The 20,979-nt window shown below is 32.7% G+C and overlaps 1 protein-coding gene across 4 annotated transcripts; it reads right to left on the bottom strand.

The window, feature by feature from the left end:
- Window positions 1-442: 442 nt before the first annotated feature.
- Window positions 443-19,772, bottom strand: LOC110636477 (golgin candidate 4). Of its 4 annotated transcripts, none has more exons than XM_021786202.2 (15): window positions 19,086-19,772; window positions 17,950-18,048; window positions 9,869-9,976; window positions 7,281-7,392; window positions 6,852-6,977; window positions 6,648-6,712; window positions 5,778-5,945; window positions 5,584-5,658; window positions 5,293-5,439; window positions 4,276-4,572; window positions 4,112-4,177; window positions 3,164-3,366; window positions 2,893-2,947; window positions 2,312-2,494; window positions 443-1,013 (listed from the first exon to the last, which is right to left on the bottom strand). In XM_021786202.2, exons 1-15 carry the CDS (start codon window positions 19,302-19,304, stop codon window positions 696-698), a joined length of 2,241 nt encoding a protein of 746 aa, XP_021641894.2. In that variant the 5' UTR covers window positions 19,305-19,772; the 3' UTR covers window positions 443-695. The 4 variants fall into 4 exon arrangements, with proteins under 4 accessions (XP_021641894.2, XP_021641893.2, XP_021641897.2 ...); XM_021786201.2 differs by having other exon boundaries at window positions 6,852-6,987; window positions 7,195-7,392; window positions 19,086-19,771; XM_021786205.2 differs by lacking the exons at window positions 17,950-18,048; window positions 19,086-19,772 and adding an exon at window positions 9,614-9,711 and having other exon boundaries at window positions 6,852-6,987; window positions 7,195-7,392.
- Window positions 19,773-20,979: the final 1,207 nt, after the last annotated feature.

The raw sequence follows: 20,979 nt of genomic DNA, 5'->3' as shown, positions 1-20,979 counted from the left end.
CAAGTGTAAAAATGAGGTGTTTACTTTGGGTTTGCAACAATCTCATGTAAATTAATGGTTTTAACAGATTTCAGGTTAATACTTTTTTTTTTTTTTTTACAAATTAAAAAAAAAAAAAGAAAGAAATAACATACTAAAGTTTTTACAAAAATTCAGGGGTGTTTCATAATTCAAACAAATCAAAATGCAGGCGTATAAGACGCCCTAATATGGCCACGTGAGCTCTAGACGTCCATGATGTCCATTTAAGCATTTTCTAAATTTTTTTTTTTTTTGAAGTCCCTGATTGAGGACCGATTATACCGCTGAATAAAATTCACTTATAAACATTAAATTTACTGCTACAGTCCATAAGATTAGCTCATCATGCTGCCTACACGAATGCTGTTGTGCTTGTGTACCTGTAAATAAATAAATAAAAACTAAGCAACAAAACACATAATACGAGAATAAAAGGTGCTCACATTTAACATGAAATCATTGATGAGACAGGTTTTACAAGAAATCTATGCCAAATGTCCCTAGGATTTTCATGCCTTATCAGTATATGAATTTGATCCATTAATATATATGCAATAGCAACTATGGGACAATCTCTTAATTTTAATGTGAAAGAATTGAACGAACAAGGCTGCAAACTACAACATCAAGGAATAAATCTTATACTTCAACTAATTACATGGTTTAACATATTCTCATTGTTTCAGTAATCTTGAAATCCGAGAAGTGCTATCTGAGGATGTTAAAGGAACTGTTGAGAACTCAGAATCAGAAGGTTCAAATGCCCGTAAATTTCCTTGAATTGGGCGAGGACTATAGTTCTGGTGCGGAGAAAATTTGGGTCTCGAGACACCAGATACAGTAGCTGCTGTTGGTGGTGGTAAATCAACTCCTGGCATAGGACTGACTCCTTGTGAATCTTCGTTAGGTCTAGATGTATCCTCAGCAGATTCCCTCTTCTCCCTGTCTTCACTTTCCTTGAGAAGAAAATCAACCCACGAATCTGCAAAAGACTGCAGACAAACAAACTTAATACCAAATTGCACTCATCTACAACGATGGCATTTAGCATACAACAGAAAACTGAGACAAGTAGGCACACAGACACACAATCAAAGGGATTTTTTTTTTAGATAATATGCACATATCCTTTCCTAATTGCAAATTCATGTATATACTGTTGATATATCAAAGGCTGCAACATGTAAGGTGCTAAAATGGTAAAGTAAGATATTTAGGGCTAAATGACTTAAAAAATCCCAATCTTACTTGCATAATCAACTGGCTTGAATCTTAGCAATAAATCCAATTAGAAAGAATTAGATTGACAAATTGAAAAAAAATATCCAAATCTTTGCATGCATTATCAATTTTTGACAATTCTTTTTATTTGTCCCTCAAATATTAACATTTGTGTACTAAAGGAAGTAGCACCGTAAGGAGAGAGAAAGAGAACTTAAGAGAGGTAAAAGAGAGAGAGACATGAGGAAGGGAAAGAAAAATAAAAATTAATTAAAATAATATTTTATTTCACTTAGGAATTTTATTCATCAAGTTCAATGTGATTGCCAAAATTGATATAAATGTAAAAGGATAAGTTAAAAATTGATGTGAGCAAAAGTTTGGTTTATTTTGGTTAGTCATCAAATTAATCTTATTGAAATTAATGTCAAAGTTCGAGAATCAAATTGATAAAATTGAAGATTTGGTTAAAAAAATGAAAAGGTGCAAACATATTTGGGTTATTTTGATCATTTAGCAGATATTTAATGATCCAGAAAGAAAATTCAAAGAGAGAGAGAGAGAGAGAGAGAGAGAGAGAGAGAGAGAGAGAGAAGTTTAACAGAGATTGCACAGCTTTGGCAATGTGGTGAATAGCTCCATAAAATCTGAGTTGCGAGCAAAACAGACAGTGTACTGTCAAGGCAACAAGCCCAAGCATTTTTTGTGAACTGTTAAGTATACTTATTGGAGAGTACAAAATAAATAAATAAATAAATCAAGCTCACAACAATTTATTCAACTAGGATTCAAATTCAGAAAACAGCATAAAGCACACTGATTGGAAAATCTGAAGCACCAAATTTATGATAGCTAAGAAAACCAATCGAAAGCACAATTGCATAATAAATGAGCTCAAATCAACTTGAATAAAAAAGATCACTCAATAAATGAGAAAAATGAGCAATAAGATACCACAAACAAAACTGAGTAAAACTAGAACAGAACAAATAAAAAGCCCTTGACCTAACCAAATTATTTGTTTGCAGGTCAGTTATTAATCACTAGTATTAAGGATAAGAGAAGATACCTGGTTTTCAGATGCTGCATTAGCACGTGCATCAGCTGAACTTCCTCCCAAGATTCCACCAACTAGGCGGCCAGGTAGTCCCAAAACTCCCCGAACAACACCTCTGCCACCTTGTTGAGCAACACCTATTCGCTGCTTATCTTCATCAGAGAATCCCAGCATTCGAACCATGAGATCCAAAACCTGCATCACACCATTCAAGATAAGCCACATCCCAACAACAACAACGACCAAAAAAAAAGAAAGAGAGAGAGAGAAAGAGAGAGGAGGAGAAAAGGGAAAAGTGGTTTCAGAATCAGGTCTGTAAAACTTGGAACTTTTACTAATGAAGGGCATTCCCAACATAAAGCACCATGTTGGGAAATTTTGCCTCTTTTAAGATAATATACTAAGGCTGACTAGATATGATAAATCATCAATGAACAGATAAGTTAACCTGAAGACAGCAATAACCCTGTCAATCTGTGGATATGAATCATCCAATTATTAGCCAGCTTCTTTACGAAAAACATCTTAAATAAATAAAGAAATAATACATTTGCATTCTAACCAATTATTGTCTCTCAAGATATTATACATACCTCTTTGCTGTGGTTCCTCTGGAAATAGGTCACTAATAATTTGATCACAATGCGCCTGTAAACAAAAGTCAATCACATAACAGAAAAAAAAAAAAAAAAAAAAAAAAAAAAAAAAAAAACACCACCAATGCAACACTGCGTAAGCAGTCCGTGTTTGCTAGCACAAGATAACATTGTGCAAATGTAACTACTTAAATATGAATTATTAGACTGAGATGGAAACAAATAATATAGGAGCAGAAAATTAAGACAAAGAAATAAACAGGCTAACCTGTCAACAAGGTAATCAGAATCCATGGACATTCTATTAAGCCTGGTCATGCTCTGCTCAAGAGCACGACGTAGTTTTCCACTGTCTTCTTCAAGCTTGGTTACTCTGCTTTTTGTTTCTGCAAGCGTCCTTTCAGTATGGGAAAGCTTGGCCAAAATTTCTTCTTTCTCTCTCTTTAATGCTTCTGTTCCTTGTTCAGCATCCTGAAGAGAGCAAGGACCTATTATTCTCCAATTAAAATAAATTAAAACATATGTGCAAAATTAGAACCAAAGAAAAAAATTGCTGGGTCAGGAAAGAGAGCGCAATACATTGTCTCAAAGAACACCATATAAAACTGATCAGAAAGTAAAAATAAAAAACAAATAAAAATGATGGGCATTTGAAGTGCCTTGACAAACAGGATATTAACACTTTCTTATCAAATCAACCAAGTCTTATGGACAAAATTTGAGATTCAGGATGATGATAACTGAAACCAAATCATTGACACATTTTTAGAACACAACCAAAGATATAGTCATGTAACAGTAACATGGCTTATATTATTTTTTTTAAGTGCTAGGCAACAAATACCTGTGAATCTGCAAATTAGCATTAATGCACTTTGTATGTTCACTAAATCACAATCATCAGAAGAATCAATGCAGATTAAAATTAACTATTTTTGGCCATTACCAAATGGCAATTAAATCTGATAAAAATATTTAAAAAAGGATAGAAGAAGAAGAGACCCCAAAGTTTTAAATTAATGGCCATAATATTATAGTCCATTTCTCTGCTGTTATCTCCGCAGCTCCGTCAAAAAGTAAAACAATGATAAAGATAATTCAAAACATCATGGAAAAATTACAGCTCAAACAGGAAACAGTTTTGCAATTTATGAAAGAACAGAAGTTGAGTGTCGACAACCAAATCCTAATTTAAGAATAGAAAGGAAAGCCATACTTTCAAAAGCTCAGAAAATTTAGCTGTTTCTTCTCTTGCCAAAGCCAAATTTCGCTCCAAATGTTCCTATGTATGCAACAATACAACTAGCATTAAAAATAAAAGAGAAAATTAAGATTGGAAGACAACTCAATAAAAATCCTAAAATTAACCAAAAAATTTACCTTAGCTTCAATTTCAGCAAAGTATTGCCCAAGAGCAGTTTGAAGATTTAGAAGCTCAACATTTTGTGAATCAATTGTGCTTATACAGTTTGAAAGTTTCTTGTTCAAATCTTCAATCACTTCCTTGGACTTTTGGATTTCATTGTTGTTAATCATCCCAACTTCTTCCTGCTTGGCAATTGCCTGCTTCAGAGCTTTCTCCAAATGTAATATTTGAGCCTTTTGATATTCATTATTCTCACGAAGTTCTTCAATGATCTTAAAGTCCTCATCCATTTTCTCTGATTCTTCAGATTCCTAGACAACATTGCATAATAATAATAATAATAATAATAATAATAATAATAATAATAATAAAATCTTTATCTTGAGTATCATCTGCAGAATTTAACTTAAGATGCAATAATCCAAATATCAAGACAACATAAAGATGATAACTGTTTTTACCAGCAATTCAATCCATATTCATTATGCATAAATGTGTACGAAGAAAGATGGTATAAATGCAGCAAAACACATGTATGTGACAGAAAGTTAGCATGGAAATATCAGATGAAAGTTTTTGAGCAAATTGAATTTCACAGGAAAACACAGATCAATGTATCTCTAAAGTACAATGACGAGAAACAATTATCACAATGACTGAATTCCTTGTTCAGATTCTGGCATAGTACAAAGCGTAAGTACAAGCAAAACAGTGAAACTACAACTGCGATTGTATCTATTAGTTCTTTCCTTTCATTTTTTTTTTTTTATATGCAATTGTTGACGAGTATATTTGGTCCTTAAAAATGCCTTTAATCATTCATGCCATTAAAGCAGTGCTAATTTTACAGTAGAGATTATGAGCAAGAAAGATCACTCATCCAGCATATCTTAACTTCAATAAGAGTATTGTAGGTGAATCTTTGACGAATATGCAAATCCCAGAAAATAATTGAAATTACAGAATCACCAAAGAAAAGAAAACAGGCCATAGAAGATTAAAAAGGAAATAAGATTTCATTAGATGACAACCTTTTCTAATAAATGCTGCTTAAGACGAGTCAATTCTTGCACTGCTTTATCCCTTTCACGGCGCATGTCGTTTAAATCTTTCTCCAGTTTTTGCAATAACAGCTCCATTTCTTCCCTACTGAGAAAATTTCCAGAAGAACCTACCTTCTGGAGGAATAAATTTTACAAAAATCAAACAATAATTCACATAAATAAAAAATAAAGAAACAACAGATAAAAACATATGGTTGAGAATTTCAGTACTCAAAATTTTACTCGAACACACATGAAAACAAGGGAGAAAGAGATTACCCCATCTGGGAAGGTTTTTTGAGGTGAACCTTTTCTGCTCATTTCCATGGCAGCCTCGAGTTCATTCTTGGCTATCTACAGAATGACAGCATTCAAAAAGCCCAAAACAACAAAGTTAACAAGGACTTATTTTACTACCATTACATGGAATACATCTTGCATAAAATATTCTTAAAGTATAGAGGATTATTAACCTTAAGGTTGGTGTTCTCCTTCTCTAATGTTGCAATTACCCTTCTCAAATCCTTCACTGCATCATCAGAATCCTCATCTTCCTTCCTACTTAACTCCATTTGCAGTCGTCTTATCTCTGATATTTTTTCATTCAATTCACTATGCATTTTACTCATCTCCATATTAGTCTGACAATAAAAAATGCCGAAAATAAGAAAGAAGATTTACCCAAAAAAAGGCTCCAATGGAAGCATTATTGCCAAAACATAAAGCAAAATATACGAAAACAAAGTTCTAAAATCATAAGAATTGATTAAAAAAATAATTAAAAATACAACAATCACACGTGTACTCATACTGGAACATATAAATTTCCAATAACGCCCTAAATTTTCAGAAGTACTCCAATAACTCCCTAAATTTTCAGAAGTACTCTAATAACTGAAGCCTGAGATGAATCAGAAAAACAAAATAAAATAAAAATAAATATTTTATAGAAAGTATAGCCATATGATTAGCCAGATCTTTCCAATTAAAATAAGGAAGAGACAGAGAGAGAGAGGGTGAGAGAGAGAGAGCAATCAACAGGTTCCTTGAAAGTTTAGAATCCAGTAAACCATTGGTTACCAACAACCACTGACACTGCTTAGGCCATTTCAAACCAATGAACATGATAATGCACCACCTGGCAAGGGAATAGCGTCAAATTCTATATTGCTACCATCATATATGAATCAATTACTAACAGAAGCTCACATAAAGTGGTCAACATAACAAGCTCATGCTTTGATACATGGTCAGTACACAACAGCAGTTGGGAAGATAATTTACTAGTGCCACAGATTCATCAAAAAAAAAATTAGGAGCCAATTAAGTCCAACCCCACTCACCTTGGATTCATTCCCTTTTAGCATCCTGAGCTCCTCCTGAAAAGATTTGTTCAACTTTTGTTCCTCTGAAATCATAAAATCGCCAAAACCAAAAGGAAAAAGGGATGATAATTTTGGCAAGTAATTCATCAGACTCCAAACAAAAATTCAAGAAGAAAAATTGTAAACAATGACAATTTTTTTTATCAAAATAAAGAAGTGTACCTTGTAATTCTATATATACATTTGCCAATTTATCATGTTCCTTTTCAAGTTCCAATCTAAGCTGTTTTATTTGCAACTCAAAAGTAGCTTGCATTGCTGTCAGGGACCTGTTTTTCTCAAGCAAATCTGCAAGTTCCTAGAAGGCATTCATATAGTTTTTGTCAATTTCATTCATTGTGTAACAACACCAAAACAAAAGACTCGAGAAAAAATGCATTATTCTCTCTCTCTCTCTCTCTCTCTCTCTCTGCATGTAACACAACCAAAAAAAGGGATATATTTTGGAAATTGAAATATCACTGTCTAAGACAGATGCAAAGCACAGGACACAACATGCCATTACCTTTTGCTTCACCTGTGAACTTGAGCTTTTGAGCTCCGTGTTACTATAAATGGCATTAACTTCATCAGTATGTGTGATTCCATTACCTACTCCATCTTGTTTTGAGAAAACACCATTCTCTGTTTGGTTTCCCACATAATGGTTTTTTACTTGGCTTGTAGATTTATGCAGTCGTTTGGGTGATTGGTCACCACTTCCCTGCACAAATTTCCGAATCATCAATCATTTATTTATCATTAAATAGCCATCTCAAATAAGAGTACTAAAACATAGGCATGTTTCTTTCACACTTCAAATCAGAAATAATACCAACAAAAGTTTTGAAACCCCCAATGCCTATTAAGGCCATCTTCCATAATCAGCACCACAATAATCTACAATACTATTTCACATGGCACATATATTAATGGACACAAGAACTAAATCTATGATGGTCCTGAATCACTTAGATAATTTAACAATAAAGCAAAAACCTGTTTTTTCTTTGGTTGGGGGAGGGGGGGGGTTGTGGGATGAGAGAGAGAGAGAGAGAGAGAGAGAGAGAGAGAGCATATAATCGAGGTTACAAAGGCATCTTCCACATGCTCTTAGCATAATCCACTAGATTATTTTTACATTCAAGACAACTAATTTCACAATAAATGCAAGCATAGCATAGTTCCAAAGTCAAAAGGTAACATAATCAATAACTTATCATAACAATATTCATAACCTCAATCATAGTTGCCTAGAATGTAGTACCCACGAGTCTTGGCAAGGGTATGTGGTCCGCGGTACACCACTTAACGTAACATAGTGTAACTAGTGGTAGGCTTGGTATACAAATTTGTTTCGGGGTATGCAAATTTTATTTACTCGGTACTTGAATTATATTTATGTGTAAAAAAAATTGATTTAATATGAATAATCAATAAAAAATCATAAATTTTTACATCACAAACACATTATTCCAAATTTAAGTGTCATTTTATTATTATTATTATTATTATTATTATTATTATTATTATTATTAAAAATATAATTAGTAATTAATAATGTTTGTATTTCCTAAAAATTCTCACCTTTCCAGCAGTCAATTAGTCAAGAGACGTTATTGTATAGTACCCTCCCAAGGTCCCACCTAACCCCTCTATAGATAGAAAAGAAAAACAAAGAGTCCCACTTTACCATTTTTGTTGTCCATGAAGCTGCTGCTGCTTCTTCTTCTTCATAATCAGCCATATTGCATCCCTCTTCATCAGCCAGATTGCATCCCAATCCCATAGCAATTTAGGACACAAACTTCAAGCAGAATTGGAATGCACAACCAGATTGAGTTCTAGTTTGCATAGTTATTAAAGGCGCGCCTCAGACTTGGGGCTCACAACGCTGCAACCCTTGCACCCTATACACCTAGGCATGTGCTTTTGTTCTAGGCATAAGGCTCTGAAAAGGCATGTCTTCTTCATTTCCACCTTTGGTGAGCACTTCCATTGGAAAAAAGCACTACCACTTAACCTCGATATTTGTCAATCTATCATAATCCTATATTGATGCACTAAATTCTCGGAATTAGTATCATTGGCGATAACTAGTTATCAAAATCTCATTAAACCAACACACCCAAGATCTCAAACCTCCCATATTTCCATTTTCAACACTACCACTCTCTTATTATCTTTTTTTTTTTTTTAAAAAAAAATGCTACATCTACACCTTTTCCAAGATATATACCAACATCATCTACTAACTTGAAAACTAATACTCCTTTAATTCTTAGATTAAAAAAAGATTATGAAGATATTGATTTTGAAAATGAGTATCGAGAGGATGAAGGTGTTTATGATTGCTTGACTTTAGTTTTAAGACATTAAAATATTATTCAAGTTTCAATATATTAGTTTAAAATTTTAGTTTATTTTTATTTTATTTGGATTGCAAAATTATTATTACTTAAATGCTTATTAAGTTATTATTATTTTTTAATTTCATGTTATTTGAAGTTTGATAGAATATTCAAATTTACTTGACTTTTATGAATTTTTTAAATTTTTCTTTTTACTTTTGTGCCTCAGCTCTCTCAAGCGTGCGCTTGCGCCTTATGCTTTGCGCCTAAGCTCCAGCCTTAACGCCTTAATGCACCTTGAGCCTTTAATTAACTATGCTAATTTGTCATCTAAAGGATCTAATTATTATCAGATACAAGCCCGGAGTGGTGATAATATAGCATCCAGCTTATAAAGGATTAAAAAACAAGGAGTTCTGATTCACAAGGATCTGATTATTCTCAGATACAAGACTGGAGTGGTGAAAAAGATCATAAAGATGAACCCCTTGCAAGCATTCTGTCGATTTCCACTCAAAATTAAATGGGTGCAATACATAGCAGGCTAATGAGAGTCAGCAAAAGTGAAGAATCGCATATATGCTAGTCAGCTACCTGTTTGCGGTATAACAGGTAGCTGGTTTTTCCACAGTGATAGGTACACAGTATAACTGCATGACAAAATAAAATCAGATGCAGCATGTTCGATACACCTGCATGTTGTCAAGCTTATATAAGATTTTAAATTAAACACAACAACATAAAATCTAAAGAGATAAAGGAGTATTGTGGAATTAATAACGAATTCAATAATAATAATAATAATAATAACATTAAATTAATAGATTTCAATAAAGATTTAAAAAATACCTTGAGCACATGGGTGGTATTTGTTGATGTTTTAGAATTCTCACTTTTGTAAACATTAAGCGTCTCCTTTGTTACATCCAAATCTTGGTTCAGTCTGGAAATTTGATCCTGCCAAATGGGGTTAGCAAAGAAATGTTTTCAAGTTGTTAAAGGCCCTTTTGCCCAAAAAAAAATGAGAGAGAGAGAGAGAGAGATAATTAACATTAAAAAATTACAACACATATATACTCCAAAAGATCACACATTGTTTAAAGATGAATACCCAAAATTAGCAATTTTAAAGGAATTTCACATGCTAAAACCATTTGATCTTTATTCTTGACATGATATCCCGCCAGTACAGATTTTTCATTTAATAGGAATAAGAAAGCATCAAAGAAAATGCCTGGTGAATGGAGGAGGAGTATTTTAGTACCTATTTTTAAAAATAAGGGAGACATACAGAGTTGCTCAAACTATAGGGGAATTAAACTCATGAGCCATACTACGAAGTTGTGAGAGAGAGTTGTGGAGCATCGACTACGTCATAATACTTATATCTCTCTCAATCAATTTGGTTTCATGCCTGGTCGTTCAACTATGGAAGCAATCTTTCTTATTAGAAGCTTGATAGAGAAATATAGAGATGTGAAAAAAGATCTACACATTGTTTTTATTGATTTGGAGAAGGCTTATGATAGTGTTCCAAGAGATGTCTTATGGAATGTGTTAGAACAAAAGAGGGTATCTATTAGGTACATACAAGTGTTGAAAGATATGTATAAAGGAGCAACTACTATTGTGCGCACAGTGGGAGAGGACACAACAGATTTTCCGATCTCAATTGGATTACACCAAGGATCAGCCATAAGCCCTTACCTTTTTACATTAGTTTTAGATGAATTGACGAAACATATACAAGAGAGTATTCCTTGGTGCATGATGTTTGCGGATGATATTGTTCTGATAGATGAGACACGAGAAATAGTCAATAGAAAGCTAAAGCTTTGGAGAAGTACTCTAGAGTCAAAGGGTTTTAAGTTAAGTAGAACGAAAATAGAATACATGCATTGCAAGTTCAGTGAATGCCAAACTGGTGATAGGGAAGGAGTTAGTTTGAATGGAGTGGTACTGTCCCAAAGTAATCACTTTAAATATCTTGGCTCAGTCCTTCAAGTAGATGGGGGATGTGAGGAGGATGTTAGTCACAGGATTAAAGCCGAATGGTTAAAGTAGAAACGTGCCACAGGAGTTTTATGTGATCGTAAGATTTCCAATAAGTTGAAAGGAAAATTTTACCGTACAGTCAAACGACCGGCTATGTTATATGGTAGTGAGTGTTGGGCACTGAAAGAGTCGTATGTTTCTAAGATAAGAGTTACAGAGATGAAAATGTTAAAGTGGATTAGTGGCCATACTAGACTAGATAAAGTCCGTAATGAGACTATTAGAGAAAAGGTAGGAGTGATGCCAATTGAAGATAAGTTGAGAGAAGGGAGATTGAGGTGGTTTGGTCATGTGAAGCTTAGACATACAGAGGCTCTAGCTAGACAAGTAGAGCACAATAATTTAGAGGATAGAAAGAAAAAAATGGGTAGACCTAAATTAAATTAGAGGAGAGTAGTACAACATGACTTAGAAGCATTACACATTTCTGAGGATTTAACCCAAAATCATTTAGAGTGGAGAAAGCAAATTCATATAGCTGACTCCAAATTTTTGGATAAAAACTTAGTTGAGTTGAGTTGAGGAATAAGAAAGCATAGCAAAACTCCGCCTAATTAGTTTATACTTAACCGGTCCCAATCCCAAATAAAGGAAAAGGGTTGTGGTAGGTGACAATCAGTGTAAAAATTTCATCACACCTTAGGGTTGATACTTAGATTGTTGGATCACTTACAGGAAAATTAATGGAGCTTGTGGATACCTTGAAAAGGAGAAGGGTGAATATTACTTGCATTCAGGAGACTAAATGGGTAGAAGAGAAAAGCAAGGAAGTGGGTAATTCAAGATACACACTATGGTTTACCAGAAATGAGAGGAACAAGAACGAAGCGGGCATGATCAAAGACAAGACACTGAAAGATGCTGTAATAGCTGTGAAAATAGTAGGAGATAGAATTATACTAGTAAAGCTAGTACTAGAAGAAGAAACAATAAATGTAATTAGTGCTTATGCCCCACAAATAAGACTAGATAGTGAGAGTAAACAAAGGTTTTGAAAAGATATGGATGATCTGATGCAGAAAATGTTCTCATCGGTAGAGATTTGAATGAACATGTAAGAAGTGATAGGCAAGGTTATAAGAATGTTCATGTAGGTTTTGGTTTTTATAGCCGAAATGAGGAGGGGAAAAGCATCCTGGATTTTGCCATGGCATACAACCTAATACTAGCAAACACCTACTTCATAGAACATGAGTCGCATTTAGTGACTTTCAAAAGTGGACAACATAGAAACCAAATTGACTTTCTCTTAACCAGGAAGACAAATAGAGCTCTATACAAGGATTGCAAGGTTATTCCGAGAAAGACTTTAACAAGTCAACATCGGTTAGTGGTCTTGGATGTCAAGTTTAGGAACAATTCAAGTAAGGCTAGAAGAAATATTGTGGCTCGAACAAAGTGGTAGGAGTTCAAAGGAGTAAGCAAGTGAATTTGAAAAATGAGCTTTTCGAATCCGAAGCATGGAAGCTAGATGTGGAGGCCAATAGTATGTGGATACAGATGGAATCAAAGATTAGAGAAGTAGCTTGAAAAGTACTAAGAGAGTCTAGAGGACATGGACCACCCTAAAAAGAGAGATAGTGGTGCAATGAGGAAGTACAAAAGGCAGTGAAGAGAAAGAGGGAATGGTATAAGAAATTACCTAAGTGTGATAATAATGAGGCTTATGAACAATACAAGATAGCAAAGAAAGAAGCAAAAAAGGCAGTTAGTCAAGTAAGAGCGCAGATCTTTGAAAAGTTATATGAGAAACTTGGAGCTAAAAAAGGGAAGAAAGATATTTTTAGATTAGCAAGGAAAGAGAAAAGAAATGTCAAGATCTCAATCAAGTTAGGTTCATTAAGGATAAAGAAGGAAAAGTGTTGGTGAAAGATGAGGACATTAAAGAAAGATAGAGAAATTATTTTGATGACCTCTTTAATAATAATCAAAGTGATAATAGCGTGAATATAGACTGCAGAATAATAGAAAAAAAATGTGAATTACACTAGAAGAATTAAATCTTTATAAGCAAAGGAAGCACTCAAGAGAATGAAAGTAGGTAAAGCCTGTGGAACAGATGGAATACCAATTGAAGTGTGGAAGTGTTTAGGAGATGTGAAAGTAGCATGGTTAACTAAATTGTTTAATAAAATTCTAAACTCAAAGAAAATGCCTGATGAATGTAAGAGGAGTATTTTAGTACCTATTTTTAAAAATAAGAAAGTCATACAGGGCTGCTCAAACTATAGGAGAATTAAACTCATGAGCCATACTATGAAGTTGTAGGAGAGAGTCGTGAAACATCGACTATGTCATAACACTTCTATCTCCCACCAATCAATTTGGCTTCATGCCTGATCGTTCAACTATGAAAGTGATCTTTCTCATTAAAAGCTTGACAGAGAAATAAAGAGATGTAAAGAAAGATCTACATATGATTTTTATCAATTTGGAGAAGGCTTATGATAATGTTCCAAGAGATGTCTTATGTAGAGTTTTAGAACAAAATAAGGTGTCTATTAGGTACATACAAGTGTTGAAAGATATGTATTAAAGAGCAACTACTATTGTGCACACAATGGGAGGGGACACAAGAGATTTTCCTATCTCAGTTGGATTACACCAAGATTCAGTTGTGAGCCCTTACCTTTTACATTAGTTCTAGATGAATTGACGAAACATATTCAAGAGAGTATCCCTTGGTACATAATATTTGCGAATGATATAGTTCTGATAAATTAGATGCGAGAAAGAGTCAATAGAAAGCTAGAGCTTTGGATAAGTACTCTAAAGTCAAAGGGCTTTAAGTTAAGTAGAATGAAGACAGCATACATGCATTGCAAGTTCAGTGAAGGCCGAAATGGTGATAGGGAAGGAGTCAGTTTTGATGGATTGGTATTGCCCCAAAGTAATCCCTTTAAATATCTCGGCTCAATCCTTCAAGTAGATGAAGGATGTGAGGAGGATGTTAGTTATAAGATTAAAGCCGGATAGTTGAAATAAAGACGTGCCACGTAAGTTTTAAGTGATCGCAAGATTCTCAATAAGTTGAAAAGAAAATTTTACCGTACAACCATACAACCGGCCATGTTATATGAAAGTGAGCATTGGGCAATGAAGGAGTTGTATGAAGATGAGAATGTTAAGGTGGATGAGTGGCCATACTAGACTAGATAAAGTCCGTAATGAGAGCATTAGAGAAAAGATAGAAGTGGTGCCAATTGAGGATAAGTTTAGAGAATAGAGATTGAGATGATTTGGTCATATGAAACGTAGACATACAGAGGCTCCAGTTAGACAACTAGAATACATTGGGTTAAAGGATAGAAAGAAAAGAAGGGATAGACCAAAACTGACTTGGAGGAGAGTAATACAGCATGACCTAGAAGCATTACACATTTGCGATGATTTAACCTAAAATCGTTTAGAGTGGAGAAAGAGAATCCATATAGCCAACCCCAATAAATTTTTGGGATAAAGGCTTAGTTGAGTTGAAGAAAACATAACAAAAACAACAAGGAAAATGGCACTTGAGAGTGAATTTACACATCAAGCTTGCTTACCACAAAGATATGCCAAACAACTTTAAAAATATTAATAGAATGTAATCTTTAAGCATTCAATTTTTGGACCATGCACTGTTCTATCTGCAACAAGTTTTGATCATCTATAAAAAGAAAATCCATGACTAATCTCAACATCTATACATATAACACATATGAAATTGAAAGCTGAATCTTAAAAAATGGCTTACAAACTTGGCTTCTTTAAAATCGCAATGTGCCATGGTTAAAGACTTAAATTAATAATGGCTTACAAATATAAGCCACTTGGCCTCTTCAAAAATTGCCACATGCATATTAAAAGACATTAATTTAATCTAAAAAATAATATATTAATCAACTTATTTCAAAAATTAAAATTTAATGGTATATATCTTTCTATCCTTTATAAAATATAAAATTATATCAGTTGCTATCAATGATATAAGATATCATATTATTACATTCTTATAAAGAGATATTTAGAAGAAAATAATTACTAATCATTAAATAAATGAAATTTTAATTTGATTTTGATAGGCATATAATTATTTTGAAATTTTAATACTACTTTAAATTACATTTAAAATAATTAACAAAAAATTGTAACATTAACTACATTTTATAGTATGATTTCAAAAGTATATAATATAAAAAATTAATTATTAAATTATGTTATTACAACAAAATAATAAATAATTTGCACAATGCGCAAACAATACGATTAGTTATGAGTGTTAAGTTGAGGAATATTTCATTCATAATTTTAGGTATAAGAGTTATTCTTTCAGGTAATAATCTCACATCAATATAAAATGAGAAAGTGTATCATAAATGATAAATCATATTATTTACATGTATAATCATTCCTTTCACATGTCTTGAATATATATTAGAGACTGAAAAGAAATACTAGGATGAACTATGAATATGGCTGAGAAATGCACAAATGCTCTCCTCTCCTCTCCTTTCACATGTCTTGAATATATATTAGAGACTGAGAAAAAAATACTAGGATGAACTATGAATATGGCTGAGATATGCTCATATGCTCTCTCTCTCTCTCTCTCTCTCATGTATAATCATTCCTTTCACATGTCTTGAACATATATTAGAGATTGAAAAGAAATACTCGGATGAACTATGAAAAAGGCCCTCTCTCTCTCTCTCTCTCTCTCTCTCTCTCATGTATAATCATTCCTTTCACATGTCTTGAACATATATTAGAGACTAAAAAGAAATACTAGGATGAACTATGAATGTGGCTCTCTCTCTCTCTCTCTCTCTCTCTCTCTCTCTCTCTAAGAGCTATTAGAAAAATGAGCAACTACTAGAAATTGTTTCTCTCTTTCTGTAAGAGCTTTTAGATAAGTGGGCAACTACTGGAAATTGTTTCATGAAAGTTGCATCCATGGCAGATTACTCTTCCTAAATACCAGGCTCTCTCTCTCTCTCTCTCTCTCTCTCTCTCTCTCTCTCTCTAAGAGTTGTTAGATAAGTGGGCAACTACTGGAAATTGTTTCATGAAAATTGCATCTATGGCAAATTACTCTTCCCAAATACCAGGTTCCTTCTGTTCTTCTCTCTTCCTCTCTTCTTCCTCCTATCTCTAGTTCTTCTTCCTTTGTCCCTGAGAATTCTTCCCTTCTTCCTCTATTTCTTCCTTCACCCTAAATTTCTTCCCTTTCTTCCCTTTATTTCCTCTTCCTTCTTTCTCCTTCCAAACAGTTCTTTTCTTTAATGTACAAACCCTAAAATTACGATTTTTTGCTTGGAATTCATATTTTCTTCAATTTCTTGAAATCTTCTTTCTTCCTTAAATTTTTTGCTCTCCAAGAATCAGATCTCTGTTCTTGATTTTCTTTGTTTCTTGAAGTTCTTGAAAGTCCAAATTATACTAAAAACCCTGTTCTTGAAGTTTTTGGGTTTTCACTGCATTACTGTCATAATAAAGACTAGGTCTATAGGGTTTGTGGTGGTTAGTTTCGAGTTGGTTAGTGTTGCTGAATTGGAAGAAAGAATTGGGGTTAAGCAGGAAAATGAGGATGAGAAATTTAATTCAATAGAGGAAAGATTTGATGTACTGGAAGGAAAATTGGATCAATTCTTTGTTGGGAGTAATGCATAAAGGGAGTATTTGAGATCTTTCATGGATACATTTGTCAAGGAAAAAGGCAAGGAGCTCTCTACTAAGGATATTGGAGTCGAGGGAATACATTTGCAAAGGAAAAAGGCAAGGAGCTCTCTACTAAGGATATTAGAGTCGAGGGAGCCGAAAGTAGAGGTTTGCTATCAATTCCAAAGGATCTGCCTAATCCACAAATGAAAGATCGAAGCAATATTGATATTATTACTACTGTTGAAGAACTTCTAGGTGCAAAATCCAAAACCCTTTGAGCTGATGAAGAAATGATAGATCACAAAGGAAAATTTCAAAAAAAGATAAAGGAAGAAACAGAGGAATTTCTTAAGGATGATTATGCAATGTTTTCTCAAATCCAAGAAGCAATTGACATTGATTCTGGGATTAAAAATGTTTATGAACAGAATTTTGAAGAAAGAAATTCAGAATCTCTTAAGCGTTGTGTTGTGAAAGAAGTCCAAAATTTTTATCATAGCCTTCGGCATATGTTAACCAACCAGAATGAGGTTCTTGCTGTTGGAGTTCGAGAAATGGAGTCGGATGCTATTGAATTGCCCTTTCAATTCATGAAAAATTGCTCTTATCACAAGAAAACTTCACTAAAAAATGTAATTTCTTGGTGCAATGGAGATGAATTGATCTTACCAATTCAAAAGGACAATGATTATAAGTTTTGTTCTTGCGTATTCCTAATTTCCAAGGAGGATAAATGGGAGAAATCAAGAAGACTAAAGAAAAAAATTATTCTTGAAGGAAGCTACATTGTAATTCTTAAAGAAGATAAATTCGAAAGATGGAGAAAGCAGAGAAAGAAAGGGAAATATGAGGAAAGAAAGTCCAATTTCAGTATATTAGTTTTGAACATTACAATTCATTACAAGACTAAATTGTAGTAGGTGGTCTATAATTGCAATGTGTTTTTGCTAATTGTAGTTCCTTTCTTCATTCTTGGGGACAAGAATGATTTCAAGAGGTAGGGAATGTTATGACTAAGCAGTTAGTGAATGATATAAATAGCCCCTTTGCATTGTAATTGATAGGCATTCATCAAATCAATGATACAACAATTATTTCCTCTCTCTAATTCTTCTTTCTCTCTCTCTTTCTCTTCTTCTTCTTCTAATTCTGGTTATGTGGTGTTTTGAGATTCTGCCATGAAACAGTGTCCAAATTAAAGAATATAAATCCAACAAAGAGAAAAGGAGTACCTCTTTTTCTTTTAACAAAGCCGCATAATTAATTGATAATGCTTTAATTTCTGCTTCAGAGTCTCGGAGCCTCCTTATTTCTGCTTTATATTGTTCAATCTAGAAAAAACCAATGATAGGAAACGAAATGTCAACTAACTTCCACAAACAAATGGTAACCCATCCAAGAAATTTAAGAGATGGCTACATCAGTGGCCACAACAGAATCAAGCCAATTGTATCCAACAATTAACTACAAAAGACAAGCACATAATTATATCATTAATTAATTTTGCATGGCAAGGAGGCTGAAGAAGGAGAAGAGGAGGGGGAGAGGGGGAAGGGAAGGAGTGGGGAAGGTGTAGGAGCTGAGAAAAAGAGACACTATTGGAACATTTCATATTAAAATGCTAGCAATAATAGTTGTCACTGCCACACACACACCAGTTCAATAATATGATTAAGAGTTAAATCTCAAGTAAACACAAATGAGTTCCCTCAAAAAAAAATGTAAACGCAAATGAGACTTGTAAAATATTAATCTGAAGTTAGCTAGCTTCCTAACTCAATAATACAAATCGTCTGTCGTCAAAAAAATAATACAAATGCTCATTCATCAGGTGTCACTAGCACACAGTTCAATAATATGATTACCCACAAAAAAAAAAAAAAAAAAAAAAAAAAAAAAAAAGTAAACACAAATGAGACTTGTAAAATATTAACCTGAAGTTAGCTAGCTTCCTAACTCAATAAATCAAATCGTCTATTCTCAAAAAAAATAATACAAATGCTCATTCATCAGGTGTCGCTAATTAAAATTTCATGAGGCAATTCAAATTAGAAAATCATAAAGATCACAAAGCAGCTGATTAATCTAAAAACAGGAGTGCCCTTGAGCCAAGAACACAATCAAAAATTTAGATAAGTCATCCACAGCCGCAAATCCAGTTTGAATGGTAACTTGGTGGCCATATAACTGATAACCTAAGGCTTTTATTAACCGCTGAGTATAATTCTATATATATATATATATATATATATATATATATATATATATAAAGCTTCACTGGCATCTAACGCCCAATGAAATTACCAAAATACCGAATTATTCAAATACATAGAAACATTAAAAGAATTAAAAAAACGAAAAAACATACCTCAGAATTATGCGGCGAGTCTAACCCATTGGACAAGGGAGACTGCAAAACCGACTTGGAATGTGCCAAACTGTGCGAATTTCTTCGATGAGAGACTGATAAATCATTGCCATTACTGGACCCATAGATCGCGAGCTCCTCTTCGTCGTCGTCAACATCATGCACATCCAGCGCAATCTTATTTAGGTTTTGTTTCAAAGTCTCAATGGAACTCCACATAATTCAAAATCACGCACAGAGTTTTCACCGCCAATCGATTATACAATGAATTGGGTATGATTAGGTGAAACTTTGTCGAGCTAATTGGAGTGTTGGAGAAGATTGAAAGCGGATTTCAGATCTGTATTTGGTAGATCTTAAATGAGCAGAGCTCAAGCCAAATCAAAAGCACAGTCGCCACCACCTCGCCCGAGCACGAGTGAACCAAATCAAAACAAAGGTTGTCTGCTCTGTAGTCGAATCTATGAGAGGTCGAGTAAGAAAGCCAATAAAGAAAAGCCTTATCAGATTTCCCTCGAAACAGTAATTGCCCCCCAGAGCTTCAAGCCTTAACGTCGGAAAGTAGCCGTCGTTGGATGGAAATCAGGCAGGATACTAGGGAAAGAGAATTCTGAACAGAAAATGAGAACCCTGAAATCTGTTTGTGGGGTGGGATGGGATGTGAAATATAATGGTGTGGTGTTCTTTTTTCTTTTTTTTTTTTTTCCTCCAAATCTATATATATATTATTTATTTGTTTTTATTATATAAAGCATGCAAAATTTGGCACGATGCTCCACGTGCCAGATTTATAAATTAACATATTTATGTATTAATTAAGTATTTATTTTTTAGTAGCAGGTATTTATTTTTTAAGTATTTTTATCATTGTGAAAATTAAATAATTATTTTATTTAATAATTAATTATCAAAACTATTTTTAAGTTTATTAAAAATATAATTAATATTATTTTTTTTAATATTCATACACCTCAAAAGTATTCATATATTTTTAATTGTGAATTTTTTTTCATTTTCACAATTTCTTTGTATATTTTATCTATATTAAAGTGAGACCATTAAAATCATAACCTGATTATGTTTTATAATCATAAAAATTTTATTAATATTAAAATGACTTTGGTTTTGAAGAGAATATTATTTGATATATTTAATTAATATTTATTTTAGTTTTTATATTTTTATAAATTTATTTTTAAATTTTTTTAGGAAAATTTTTTAAATTTTTAACTCTTTCATTTTATTATAAAAAAATTAATAATTATATCTTAAAATTAATAAAAATTTAAAATTATATTATAAAAATGATAAGAAATTGGTCATTCTTACTCTTCTTAAAAGAATTCATGCATTAACTATATTACTTATTAATTATCATGCTTAATTTTTTTTATTATAATAAAATATAAATAGCATTTTAAATGTATATTGCGAATATTTTGTTCACATGAATTTTTTTCTTTATTTAATAAATTAATTTTTATTCAATTGTTAATTTTAAACCAATTAATACATATTTTATTATATTAATTATATTAATTGACTTTGTTATATTACTATTCAATATCTCCTTAAACTTTTCATAATCGTTTGGAGTCGTTCTTACCATATATATAAAATGGTAATTTTTTTAATTATTGATAAAAAAAAAAGAAATTATATGGATTTATTCAGAATGATTTGCTTAGAATATTAATTAAATAAAAATTAAAAAAGTAGCTATGTTTTAAAGTTTTTTCATTTCTTAAATTTGATCAATTTAAATATATTCCTTAATTAAATATTCCTTAGGATTAATTTCTTACTTTTTAGATTTAATTTAATTATTTTGTTAATCTATTGATAAAGATTAGTGTGCTTATATAGGTAACTAGGTCAACCATCTTCTTCTCTC

Source organism: Hevea brasiliensis, chromosome 8 (assembly GCF_030052815.1).
Source record: "Hevea brasiliensis isolate MT/VB/25A 57/8 chromosome 8, ASM3005281v1, whole genome shotgun sequence".
Lineage (NCBI taxonomy): Eukaryota > Viridiplantae > Streptophyta > Magnoliopsida > Malpighiales > Euphorbiaceae > Hevea > Hevea brasiliensis.
Note: the sequence above shows the minus strand (reverse complement) of the source record. Positions and strands in the feature narration are given on the sequence as shown.

Coding starts and splice junctions, on each gene's coding strand:
- LOC110636477 (XM_021786201.2), bottom strand. CDS start 19,304: ATGTGGAGTTCCATTGAGACTTTGAAACAAAACCTAAATAAGATTGCG. Junction 18,049..19,085: donor ACTCGCCGCATAATTCTGAG/GTATGTTTTTTC, acceptor GGTTTTTTCTAG/ATTGAACAATATAAAGCAGA. Junction 5,659..5,777: donor AGGAGAACACCAACCTTAAG/GTTAATAATCCT, acceptor GTCATTCTGTAG/ATAGCCAAGAATGAACTCGA.